Source organism: Battus philenor, unplaced genomic scaffold (assembly GCF_028537555.1).
Source record: "Battus philenor isolate CCGP_79_NKW_IND1 unplaced genomic scaffold, ilBatPhil1.0.hap1 SCAF_27, whole genome shotgun sequence".
Lineage (NCBI taxonomy): Eukaryota > Metazoa > Arthropoda > Insecta > Lepidoptera > Papilionidae > Battus > Battus philenor.
Window position 1 is genome coordinate 7,975,788 of NW_027181690.1, and position 14,310 is coordinate 7,990,097.

Consider the following 14,310-nt stretch of genomic DNA (forward strand, 5'->3'; position numbering starts at 1 on the left):
TCACTATCTCGGAACAAACCGCAGGCCCTATTTCAGAGTTCAGTTAATATAACATATGCTTCATTTCTCTTCAATAGAACTCTAGCAAGTATTGTTCTGATGAGAGATGTGGCAAATGAACCTTCTTTCATATGCAGCGTAATACAAAAATAATAATCAACAGGCACGCCTGTATTTCCTTGTTGGGCTATTCAGTGCACGAAATGGCTAGTTGTAGGATATTTATGGTTTTCGTGTGTTATTGGGGATGTGTAGAGTGTTTAATACGAACCACGGACATTTTTATAATTAAAACATAGTTAGCCTTTACTTTTAATGATTCTCTCAAAAGAATTTGTCGTGTATTATCTGACAATATTGTCCTTAAAGATTTAAGAGATATCCGTAAGTGTTATAAATATCTTTATCAGATCAGCAAACAGAGCAAAGATATCTATGGTAGGAAATGTCATAATCGCTAAGCATAGCAGGCGGGTGGGCAATCATAGTGTGGCATTATGGCCCATAGAGTACGCTACTACCCATTCTTTGGAAACTTCTTTGTGAGCAATGGCAATCGCATATAATTAATGCACAAAGTGTGAATAATATATAACACGGTTTTCCAGAAATCGAACCCGCAACTTCCCGCGACCGATTTTACTCTCTAACTAATAAAAGCAATGGGATTGTAATCAAATATAATCAAAGTGTTAATTGTATAAAATTGTATTTCGAAAATCGAACTCGCAACCTACGATCGCAAGTCTCAGTGCTCAACCGCTGCTATATACGCCATTTTGATTTAAGCAAAGTAACGTGTGGGTAAATAACTTATGCGATATACGAAGAAGCGGTTTCACTAGGGCATCAGAAAATTTCGCTCGCACGATTATATGAGTCGACGGAATGTGGAGTGGTTACGTGGGGGGGTTTTAGCTCTGACGACAAATACTGTCGACTCAGGACACGGTATTCAACATTTCACCATAGTGAGTGAATATGCAATATTGAACATCACTCTTTACATACTCTATGTGTCAGAAGCAGACGACATTACGGATATTTGTAAAGAAGTACATGTTTCATAAGTTTTTTTTTAATCAACATTTTGAAAACTTCGAATGAGATTTAACAAATGAGCTTTAAATGTATGTAATGGTGATAATTCTCTTTTGTAAAAAGTAGTTTAAAATGTTTTGTTTACACCAAAAACCAGTATGTGCGGTGTGTATTTTTCATAAAATTTTTGCAAATGAGCAAGTGAGACAAAACTACAGTTGTTTGTTATTTATTTATCTGTTAGTAACTTAAGGAAGTAGTCTCTATAGTTTTACGTTTCTTATAATCAATGATTTTGTATTAAAGAACTCTGTAATCATTTATTATCAAGCGAACGCCCTTGTTTTTTGTCTGGTATGAGCCTATCTTACTTTTATTTGTTATGAAACTGTTGTTTGTGAAAGAAATCGTCTAAGTCAATGCGGAAAGAAATTTCGTCACTAAAATCGTACCTTTTAATTTTGTTAATATCGCTATATTTAATGCATAACTGTTATTTGCTACCTTAATTTTGGTAAACGCTTTCTTGTGATTTAGTAAATTTGTGGTTAGTTAAGTTAAAAATATACTTTACGTATATTAAGAATATTGTAGACGTGAACATTCGCCAAAATAACGACCTCACCACACACACCGTACATATGAGTGCATGATGTTTTGTATGTTTGTATATAATATGTATGTAGTATGTAAAATTCCCACGCAACGAACGTACTAGGGAATAAGACCGTAATTCAAGCAGGTTTATAAATCTCGCTATCCGGGGAGCATGAGTCTTGAAGCGCGTCGCGGCACGCACGACGTATCCATATTTAAGGAAGAGCTTGTTAATAGCACGATCGTAACTATAACGCGGAGGGCTAGTTTTATCGCATTATCGTAAGTATTTTCGCAGTTCTACATTCCTAGTATATACGTAGGTAGGTTCAGTGAAACGAGGTCAGCAGTGTATTGTGTCAATTTGTTTGTGCACAGCGACTTAGATAAAAATATCCCACCCACTAATTGAATGTTGATCGTAATGTAAATGAATTTTTAACTAAAGAGTTATTACAATTTGCAATACTGCTTCTAAAATAAATACTGAAGAAATAAAGATAAAATTATTCGTTATTATAGAAACGCACCTTTGGGGTTTAATCGTTCGAAGCTATCCATTAACTAAGTCTCAGCTGTCACTCGAGTTGAATCAAAATTCCATCGACAGAGCCTTATATAAAAGCCGGTGTATAAAATTAATAACGGACCGTCCACCTACGCATTATTTATCACTTCATAATAAAAAATGTATCAGTGATTTACGGTTAAATTAGTCTGAGCATCGATTAAAAAGCAAAGCGTATTACAGCGCGTTTTTAATCTGTCATAAAAACTTCGTAGCGATCGCGTCCGCCCGCTTTCCCGCGCAAATATTTGACAGCTTCCGCGTTTGAATGCGTGGCGTTCGCATCATAAATACGTAGTCGGCGGCTGCGACGGCTTATAGCAACCTCGCCTTCAGTAGGTACGTTCGTCGGGTTTATCACACTTCAAAGAACAGGCACGGCGGTAGGCGCCGGCTGCTAACCGCGTCTCCCCTGCGATACCCCTGTAGCTAGGAAGCTTTGTGAAATTCGCGATGCTTTTCGACGCAGACACGACCCCGGTTCGGTTTTTCGAGGTCGCCCGCCTCTCCCCTTGTTATAAAGGACCGTTTCCATTGCGCCTTACCGTGACAAGATTCACATAATATGTAAAATTTGTACACTTTAAGTCATATTTTGAAATATACACTTTTTGGTACACCAGGCACTATTTGGTACACTTATATATACTTTGATAATTCGATAAACACTTATATTTTTTATAATTTATTTTTGCATATTCTGAAGGCCGTTGAGGCCGAAAGGTTTTCGAGTGATGACAGTTGGTAGACGCGGCGTGGGTGGTCCTCCACTAGGTGAACCGGCGACATAATTAAAGGAGTTTTGGCGATCTTTTGGAAGACTTATGCCTTGCAGTGGCCGTTTATTACCTAATGTAATAATGATATAAATAAAGATTGAAGAAACAATATGAAGTAAACATGATTACAAAAGAAATGACACTCCTTTGTTGTTTTTTATCTTCAAATACTATGATGGCGTTACTGCTTGCAAGTGGAGTCATGAAATAACTTAATAATTAATCTAATAAATCCTTAACGAATAAAATTTTATGTTAGTACAAAGATCCTAAGCGTGAAAATCTTCGTCTCACTTTTTGCCTCTTATAGCAAGTGGAGAGGCCGCCTTACATGAATGCCTACGTCTACGCTCAACCTCCGCGACGCCGCTGCGAGCCTGGTACTTGGCGCGGTAACGTGGTTTCTGCACCTAGCTTCCCCCTTGTTCCAATTATTTATAATTTAACAACCATCCCTTCGGATTACTTGTTAGTAGTAGTAAGTAATGAATAATACGCGAAAAAGCAATTTCAATTAACACAATATATAAAAAAGATTAATAGTCAGAATTTTTCTTAATTTCTTCATTTTGCAATCAAGAGAGATTTAAATAAACACATTGGAAAACAATTAAATTCTAGTATAAAAAGTGTGATTTGGAATCCGATTGTCCTAAATGATGATATTTCTCACTCTTTAACCTTAGCGATTCATGAGGTTGAACATTCCCGTAGTAGTCGGGACAAGTCATTAGCAAGCTTTATTATCATTTACGGATTTCTTTTACTGCAGTAGGAATGGTAAGGATTATTATAAGATAATAAGTATTATATTGTATACAATAGTCAATATTAAAATTGCAAATAATGTAATCTATAACGACGTTGAAGTCATCAATATTCGCGTTTATTGGGTGGAGGTGAGTATAATTTGTGATTTACTCAAAATAATTGTATAAAATTTATAGTTCTCTTATATAAAGGTTGTTTATAAATAGGCCTAAAAGTTTTAAAGACGTCAATGCATAGTGCTGTTGATTTATATATGGTATATCTTATCTAAAAATCAATGGTTTTAGAAATACTAAATATGGCCATGACAATGTAAGAAAGAATAAACATATTAAAATTAATTATTGTTCGCCATTTGTCCCTGTAAACTTTGTACTGTCAGAAGTTATTATTTCGAAGTGGTCACTTTACACAGTGTGATTGCAAATAGGAACGTCAAAATAAAGCTTTTTATTACAATTGAACTGTACATTTAACCCTTTAAATCTTTTACATCTATAACCAACTAGCCTGCGTAGCTTGCGGATTAACACTAAAGGTCATAAGAGTCTAAGACAAGGAATCTATTGTAGTATAGGTTAGTAAAGAGTACAACAGGCTTTCGCAAACTTCTAGAATACAAATATTGAGCATATTCGTCGAATATGTTTTGTCACTTTTAGAACGGGATAACTGACAAATAAACCTACTGATATTATTAGCTATAACACCATTCCATACGTAACGAATTATTGCTTAAAGAGTGCTTTGCTTGTGACAATACCCTGTTTACCTTATTTTTAATCCAAAACGCTTACAGTTTTGTCTAGTATTCACCATGTTAATCGATAGACGTCCAATGCCACCCCTAAAGATCGCCACGATGACTGGTGCTTGCGCTGCTCGTATCCAGCGACTTCTTTATCTGTATTGTCTTATAACAAATTTCTTTAACTTTAAACTTTGACAAGAATATTTAGTGTAGTAAAAGAAACCATTTAATACATTACTAATGCATACGAATCTGGAAATGTTACTACAGTGTTTAATTATTTCCGAAGGGTTATAAATACAATACTGTAAAATTATCGAAATAAAATCAAGCGAATGTATTGAAAGTAAATCTCTTTGTAAAACCTTTATTATTAAAATATAATTTGTAGCAAAAATTTAAAAGAAAAAATTCTGGGCACTGTCTGGCGATTCCGGCCATGCTGATCGCAATTGGCCTTTATAAGTATATTACTCAAGAGAGACAAATCTGTTTCTAGATTAAGTTAATGTTAAGTTTCTAGATTTCATATAATCGTCATCATCGAACTAGAGTAATAAATGGTTAGTGTAGACTTTCACATTTAACGTAATTTTAATTTTTCATAGGTCTAGCAGACTTGTTCTTTTGTAATTCATTTCACATGAATTAAATGTATAATCTTAACGTATAATAAATGAGTTTGTTTTAATTATTTTTTATACAATTACCAATAACGCTGTTGAAAAGTAGGAGTAATATTTTCTTTATTCCTGTCGCGTGTATTATTTAATACTTCCGGTTATACGTTTCCTTTGAAACACATCTACAGGAAGTAAAATACACTAGTTATGATTTCATGTCCGTATGTACTTTGATATTTTTTAATTTCAATGCATATTAGTAATGATGATACGATTGAAAATTTGATGAACTGTTTGCGTCGCAGTTTTTAAGTCCGCCTTTCATGAGACCTAAGCGTCGGCGTGCACGCAATCGGGATAATTCCTCGTTGATTATCTGCAAGCTCACGCAGAAATTTTTACTTAATGCCATGTAATTGTCATCGCGCACCGATGACAGCCCGCGTCCGGCTCGGTAAATCAATGCCGCTATGTGCACAAGTCATCGGTTATGTACTTATGTACGGGCGGTACATAGTCACTGTTTGTATGGGTATAGCGGATACGTGTGTACGTAGATAATCTCGTCATAGCTCGCACCCGTTATGGTATTACTGTGTGGGCGTCGGGAGGCCCGTGGTACGCAGGGGGGGAGCGCAGGCCCCGCGAGTGCCGCAGGGGGGCCGCTGTCCGCTTTAAAAATACTGGGGCGCAAGCGGCGAGCGAAACTACGGAGCTGGCAGAATGTTAAAGGAAGCCGTTTATTTTGAAAGACCGCGAAGACTCCCGCCCGCCTCTGCGCTTCTGGTCGAGATGGGCTGAAAAGTTCTAAAAATAGCGAAAATAAAAAACGACCGTTCGAGCTATTAGCGGGAGCGCTTGCGAAAATGTTTTTTGGCTCGCGGAACCGAGCGACTGTTTTAAAAGGACTGCCAGCTATTGCATGAAACTAAAATCTCGCAATTTGTAAATATTCTTCGGGGAGAGTTTCGCTAACTTTTACAACTTTTTTACGGATGGCCCACTTCACTATGGGTTCTCGTTTTGTGACTAGATTCGAAAGAATAACTTACAAACGAGGCTAACGAGTCGCGGTTCTAGAAAATAGGATTTAATTTGTTATTTACGCCATTTAATATTTAGTGAATTATCTAATGCAGAGGAAAACTTGTATACATAAATATTATATAATTCCTTAATAATTATTACACGTAATCACTTGACGTATTCACGTGCACGTAGAAGAAAGCGACCGCAGGTAAGGATGTGACCAGCGCGTCGGACCTCATTATCGATGAATCGATGATCAATAAATGACATCGCATATAAAGTCCTTTGACGGTCGCAGCGTTCCAAATTTAAATGTATTTTGTTCGTATTTTCATAATTGGGCGCGGGCGGACCGGCGAGGGAGGCGCCCGCGGGCGTCATCGCGCCCCCGCCGGGTATTTAATGATTATACGCTGACTGCCACCTGATTGCTGGCTCTGCCGTCCTGTCGATGATCGTCACTTGTCGATGAAACTAATCACTAACTTTTTTTTACTTCCTCATGTTCTTGTAATTGTACTGTACATAGGCATAAACGACGAGTTAATTTTTATATTTATTAAATATATCATTTTCATGTCAGTCTTTAGACGCATATTGTACCTCATAGGTCTCCCAAATATGAACAAAAACCGGTCTTGTACTACATCCAACGACTTACCACGTTTTCACAGCACCTATTAGAATTTTTTTAATATAAATTAAAAAAAAATCCATAAATTTGCTATCTTCTTTGCTTCATCTTGGTATTCAATATGTTTTTTACCATTCGTAATCTGATATGATTCTAATGTAATATAACATAAGACACTGTCTCTTCTCCTGTGTGATAAAATTTTACTCTCATCTCGACCAACTTTTATTGTCGACATTTAATACATGTCCATACCTGAGCCTTCCAATCAGATCGTTTACCACAAAGGCGTTTCTAAGTGTATAAGATATTTAAATACGGATAATTGTAAAAAAAATAATACAAATAAGTGAGTTCGTAAAAAAAATGTAATGCGAAAATTGTGCATATAAGTATCGATGTCGAGTATCGATACCGGCAACGGGCGTCGCAGCGCAATCGCCCGCGGGGAGGCAGCACTACACGGGTAACACGGAGTATGCGGGGGTAGCCGCGAGGTGGCACTAGTACATAGCCCATGTATCACTATATACCAGACTCGGTACATAAGCGATGGGTTGTCGAAATTTTGCAGTTATTTTGTGACGAAAACTAGGTTATTCCACAATTTATTTGGTCTATCGGCAGATGAGGCGGACGGTGCTTTTTGAACTCCGACTTATATACCGCTCATGCAATTCGAATGAAATATCAAACAAAAATTACAAACAAAAATCCTGATATTACCGTAAAGAGTTTTAGGTGATCATTACCTTTTTATTCTTAATGATGATGATGATGAATAAAATAAAAAAATGAATTGTTTCTCCATCCGAGGTGGCGGCTAGCTGCAGAGAGCGCCTAACCTATAACCTCTTTTAAGGTAGCGAAGTTACCCTAGATGGCGAAGATCCCCTAGAATCCCTCGCTTCTAGAGGATCCTCGGCTAGTATCTGTAAATACTACTATTTTATTAGATTGGTGAAAACAAAGAAATTCAACTGAATATATTGTGAACACTTCTCATACCAGGAACCCTTACAGCCTAATCGAATGTTCATTATCTAATTTGATACGAGATTTTATTAAATTCGTGTTCTTTAATTTATTTATTACCGTAAACAAGCAATCATATTTCATTCAAAATTCGAAATGAAGTGAATAAATGATTAAAATCCAACTTATTTATTATGCCCTGGTAAAAATGGGTAAGGAAGAACTAATAGAACAAAACGTAGACATACATACATACTTTAACAGAACGAAGTCGATGTTAGTACGTGGTTAAAGTAAATGAAAGAAACCTTATCTCAAATGCGTAAATACTTTTAGCATATACACATAGCATTGGTAGATATGAAGCAGCGAAATAAACAAGACTGCCTCTCATACCTGCTTATTTAAGACTTCACGTGCACTGACGACTCTACCCTATATCCATCTAATTATGCAACCTTCAAAGGCACAAAGCATGTAATTTTACAAAGAGGAATCGATAATGGCCGCAGCGCGGAATCGATATTTTTTTAAAGTTTCATTACAACGGAATTTTTTTTTTGCTTTACAAATTCCGCTAGTAAGCCAAATGCGACTAGATTATAACCATTTCAACTAATCAAATGAGGACATGTAAATAATATCATGTAACTCTCTCGTTCATATATGCAGAGATATAGTTTCCTCCATTATAAACCAATATGTTAAAATTTAAGTTTTATGTACATAATTTTATTTTATTATATAAAGATTGACAAGTGCAGCATACGATGTCCATCTACAAGGAAGGATGCCGCTTCCAACCGATCCCATTGTAAATCTATGAGGAAGCGTTTGTCCACGTTAGTAAACTTGCTAAGTAATGATGATAAAATATAGTTTTTTAAAGTATTGTTGTTAAATATAAAATGTAAAATGATAACTTAACCGCAAAACAAATATCAATGAATAAAAAATTATAAGAGTTTAAAAAATCTTAATGCAAAGGCTTCGTATAAAGTGTTTATAACATATATTTTATCACGCAAGGTTCCAGTCGTTCTTACACGTGCAGTACATTTCTGTTTACCGAATTATAATTTTGATTTCACAATTATTTATTAGTTTGATTTAACTGTCTATATATAAAAGCGCGTACAAAACAAAATACAATATATACTTAAGTATCACAGGCATTTCATAGCACAGAAACATTGATCTATCCATTTATATAGGAATGTTTCGTTATTGATATGAACGCTCTGAAGTGGTTCATTTGCAGTCAATTAATATGGTACAAAATGTATAAAAATCGATTGTTTTAGAAATAATAAACAACGTAATGGTAACATAGTGAGAAAAGGCGTTTTTAAAATTCGGATTGCTACATTTGAAAATGAATTATTGTTTACTATCTATCCCTGTATACTTAATACTGCCCGAAGTCATTGACCTGCGAATACCAATGGAGTTTCAGATTTATCACTTTAAAGAGGATGATTGGTTATAGTTATAGGTAAAAATCACTAACATTTTTCGTTGACAAATTAGCTACACATTCATCCTTTTAACGCTTTTATACCTATGACCAATCACTCTGTATGTATTACGGTTGTTCTTCGGTGACATGATTCTATTTAAAATCCGATGAGCATGTTTTCGCAGGGAGTTAGTTTACTTACACTAGAAAATTTAGAGTTTTTGTAATTTGTGTTAATTATTGTTATTTTTGGAATACACTATATGCCGCTTCTTGCAAGTACTATTGGAAATCTACGGTGAAAGCCAACGGCTAATATGTTGACGATAATTATTATTAATTGAGTTTTTAATAAAGAAGCTAATCGATAAATTAACTATTGCTAATTAAGATTTTGATAAATAAAATATAAATCATGTTTGAAATTCTCACATGTTAATTAAAGTATAAGTTAAATGAACACAACTTTGTGTCATTTTTCTTGCAAACTATGAGAGTGATTTTTATAGTTATGTACCTACTCTTTCAAAAGTTTATTACATCTTACAGCAACTTACATTTAATTAATCATATTGTTTAATTATTGCAAATAGAACTAGTTACATGTGTTTCAAAAAATTATTGAAATGATTGATTGTGTAAATGTAAAAGTAATCAATTTATTTTCTACGAAAGTAGTTGCACACGATCTTTTAAATGTAGCTAGTGAAGATATTTGAGATGTCGTTAGGATTTGCATTAGGATCATAATGAAAATACGACGTCAAATGACAATCAAACTGCAGACTCAGTAAGAAGGACTCTTATAGGTTCGTAAGTAGTAAACGAGATCAATCTATCCAGACATTGACAGGAACTAATTACCATCACAAAATCACGCATGTGTGTACGTAGGTACATAGACGCCGTGCACGCACTAGTGCGCCTTATCTGTCATTGAGGTGTAATTAATTACCGAGTAAATTGCAATAGCCCAACATACGCTACTAGGTGTACATAAGCGGGGAAGGGTCAACGGATATTTAGTGTCCGCATAGCAGATGCGGTCCTTGGCCACCGCCCTCCAAGACGGTCGATATCATGCCCGTGTCACCCCACCTTACTCCTAACTATCTATGTGCACCTGGTAGTTAGATACTCAACAAAGTTCATGTGCCTCTAATGTCTTTTGGCGTCATGAATTTCTGCTGTCCTACCTAATTTGTATCATCAATTCTGAAAAATGAATTTAAAATACAATCAAACAAACGTAGAGAGTATGCAATGTATATCGATTCTTTTTTTTTAAACCAGAAAATTTATAGTTTAATTTGCATAAAGTTTAAAAAAAATATTTCTCGTTTTAAACTTTTTAAAACATTAAAATTAAAATCTTTTCCCCTTTTAAAATAACTCGGTTAATAATTTAAATATAAACAGTACATTTTGTTCATAAATATTTAAATTTCATAGCTCTACGCGTTTTAGGAATTGCAAAAAATTCAATTTGTATTTTTGGATTTAGCAGCGATGTTGAACTCATATCGCTCAAAGTGCATAATAGCATTGAGTTATTAATGTTTGGCAGTTACAATAAAATATTAGTGCAAAGTAAACAACAATTTTTTAAAGCGACATATTAGCTCATGCGTTAAAATTTAGATTGAAATTTAGAATTTTCTGTCATTTTGTGTGTTGGACTTTGTGTAAACTAATAACATTAATTATTTTTTTATATAAATCGTTTACTGTGTTATAAAGTAATGAACAATTCAATTGCTTTTATTGGTTAGTAAGCAGAATATTCAGCCAAAGGTAGCGAGTTCGATTCCTGGAATACAGTTTTACATTTTGTGCATTGGTTATATGGGATTGCCACTGTTCACAAACAAGTTTTCAGAGGATTGGCAGCAGTGTCCTGTACCATAATAGTATTTAGTGTTTTGCATCATTATGTGGTAGATCACACAAAGTTAAAAAAGTTAAATTGGTACAATATACAAAGTTTTAGATTCAAATTTCAGTTCCTCCGTCATGATAATCATTCACATTTTATCGGTAAGACGTCCGCTGTTAGATATGGTCTTCTACCATGGGCCTCACGACTTCTTAATAAACAGCCGAAAATTTGTATACATTCTCTTACAGGCTTTCTTATAATGTCATAAGGTTGTTCATTATATATATTGCTACTATGTCTGTAAATGACAGTGCGAAGTTATTAAAATACAAAAGTCATGATTTTTGGTGCATCCTATATTGCTTAAACTACAAAGGTATTATATATAATTAATATACACACGAATATGTATTATAATTTACTAGGTTATCATTATAAGTGTTAATCAACAACATTGCGAAAACAAGCGCCGTCCTAAAAAAATAACGACGTAGGCACTACGTAGTAGTTACTGTATTGTGCTAAATAAGTGATTTAGTTGGTATGTATTACGAAAAACATCATCCATATGTTACGCAAATATTGTACATATAAATTTAAAGCAAGAATTTTGCATCTTCTCCATTTGAATTGTAATTTTTATATTTGAGTAGCTAATTACTCGTAAGTACGTTTTTGATGATTATTTTATATATATATATATATATATATATATATATATATATATATATATTCATGTATTTTTCGGAGAGGTGGTAGTCCTGCGGTACAAAAATGAGACTTGCGATATAATACCATATTGCGATCGCCAACACTCCTACATAGTATGGCGATTATATATCCCCCCATAGATATCTTAGAGGGAGTTGTACGATGATGTATTTCTATTTACAGTCTATCTTCGTTTTTCTTTCCTTCTGACAAATATGTCTTGTCGTCAACTGTTATTTAATTTTGAATAAGAGAGAATCAATAATATTGTTAAATTAAGATAGGATGAGTTTTAAAATTATAATGTTTAAATTGACTTTATTTCCTTTTTATTTGATTGTAATGTAGCTACAGCGAAAGGTTATTCTAGAATAAATATTTAAATTACAGCGTTGAGTAAGCAAGCACCTGTTGAGTTTTCGCGAAGTTAACGGAGACGATAAAATGTCGCACAAACGATTTCATTATATATTTTATTTTAAGGTTTTTTCCTGTTTCAGCCTATAGACGCCCACTGTATAGCATAGACTTCCCTTAAAAATAGCTACGGGGTGATATACTATAATCACCACGTTTTGCATCATTGTATGGTATTATGGTACGCAGAGGACACTGCTGCCTATCCTCTGGAAACCTGTTTGTGAGGAGTAGCAATCCTATGTAATTAATGCACATAGTTTAAATTATATAAGATTGTATACTGGGAATCGAACTCGCGACCTACGATCGTAAGTCTCAGTCATCTACCTCCGAGTTACCAGCACTTTTTATGATTGGTTGTCAAAAAATGGGATATAATAAAACCTGACGATGTTTATTTTTAGTATAGCAATATTAAGAACTTCTAATAAAAATAAGAAAGTTTTCTCTTTAATACTAATGGTTAGATTTTATTAATTTTCGTAAGTGAAAATATTATATCTTTTTAATATTTAAGTAAGAAATGTAGGTATTGGTTTACCTTTCTGTAACAGTTGGGGCAGGTTCGGGTTTTACTTAGGTAATCATGGGATTTGCGCATACGTGGTGTGATATATAAACTTATATTCATTGGCATGTCCATTTGAAGCACTATCGATTCGTGCCCGCGAACCAGTGCGATGACCCCAAACCTCCCGCCGTCGGCCATTTCGCTAATTTATTAATTATTTAATATTTACAATCAGGATATAGTACCGCAGTATCTAAAGGGATTACCGTCACCAGTGATAAAGATATTTCCATTCGGAAATGTAGTCATAAATTGTTTTAATCTAATCTGCTCTTTAGCAACTTTCGTAGCACTACTAAATCTTTATAAAGAATACCTTTATATTTATTAAGACTGACAGTTTTGTTTCCAATCTAAATAATCTCGTTAGCGGAGGTATTTGTATTTAAAGTTTACACTTTTAACACTATACAAATTGGATTGAATGAGATCCATTCGAGATCGCCACGATGACCGGTCTTGCGTTTCCTGCACTGACTTCCCGATACCTTAACAATGTCGTCGGTCTACCTAGTAGGCGATCAACCGATGCCGCATCTCAAACATGGTTGCCGCTCGAAAAACCTTTCAGCTCCAATAACCGTCGGTTGCAAGAGCGATGTACCCCGCCTACTGCCACTTGAGACAAGCAATTCTTCGAGCTACGTCTAAGACTTTAGTTTTTCTGAGAAATAAAAACATATGATCTTTATAATTATTTTCTCGACTATATATATAATACTGCGATATATTTATTTTAATAGTAATTATTATTATTTTTAGATGTCACAAAATCTAAATGATATTTTTGTTCCAGGACAATTTGACGCCAGAACCCACTGATATGAATGACGAGGATAACTTTTCCGGTTAGTATTTACTAAATTATTCTTTAAAAACTTATCGCATGTGTCAGTACTTGCATCAAATCAGTTTGGTATTTTATGTTTCAAATAAAGTTAAATAATAAACATTTCGTCGGCATAAAATACCGTCAATGAATCGGCTAATAAAAGCGTCTCGAAATTATTTTATTCTAAAATTCCAAATTTGAAATTGATTGGCGAATATGATCTGGTGCAGGTCAGGCCTTCGCGAAAGATGCAGAGAAGTTGAAAATGATGTTGCTGGCATGGAATTACCACAGCCAGAGTCAAGGTAAACTGTTTTGAATGACTTATTCATGTGTGTCTTTCTCAATTTTTTTTTTCAATTTATTCACTCTTACTTCTAATTGAATAAAGTTCATTAGCGCACGCGTTTTTTCGCATAGGCGGTCGTTAAAAATGAAATTTTAAAGGCATAAAATAAAAACGTATGACAAAATATAAACTCTCGTTCAAAAAAGTCGGACAACATAACGGGTAACTGCAGTCCTGTTGCCGAACTAACCGAACAGTTTATTAAGCAGCGGTCTTGCATAATTTTCATGGCAAAACGGGCTAGCCGGGCTATTTTTACTACCTCACCGAAGCCATATCGAGAGAGCGGGGTACCAGGGGCGCAGGCGGTGCGAGGCAGGC

At 34.7% G+C, this 14,310-nt stretch overlaps 1 protein-coding gene across 1 annotated transcript in view; it reads left to right on the forward strand.

Annotated features, from left to right (window-relative positions):
* Positions 1-14,310, forward strand: part of LOC137925628 (nucleolar protein 4) — a 223,806-nt gene that overhangs the window by 199,958 nt on the left and 9,538 nt on the right. The window contains exons 5-6 of the mRNA XM_068769101.1: positions 13,605-13,656; positions 13,871-13,945. Of these exons, the coding sequence (XP_068625202.1) occupies positions 13,605-13,656; positions 13,871-13,945 (127 nt within the window). The remainder of the gene's footprint in view (positions 1-13,604; positions 13,657-13,870; positions 13,946-14,310) is intronic.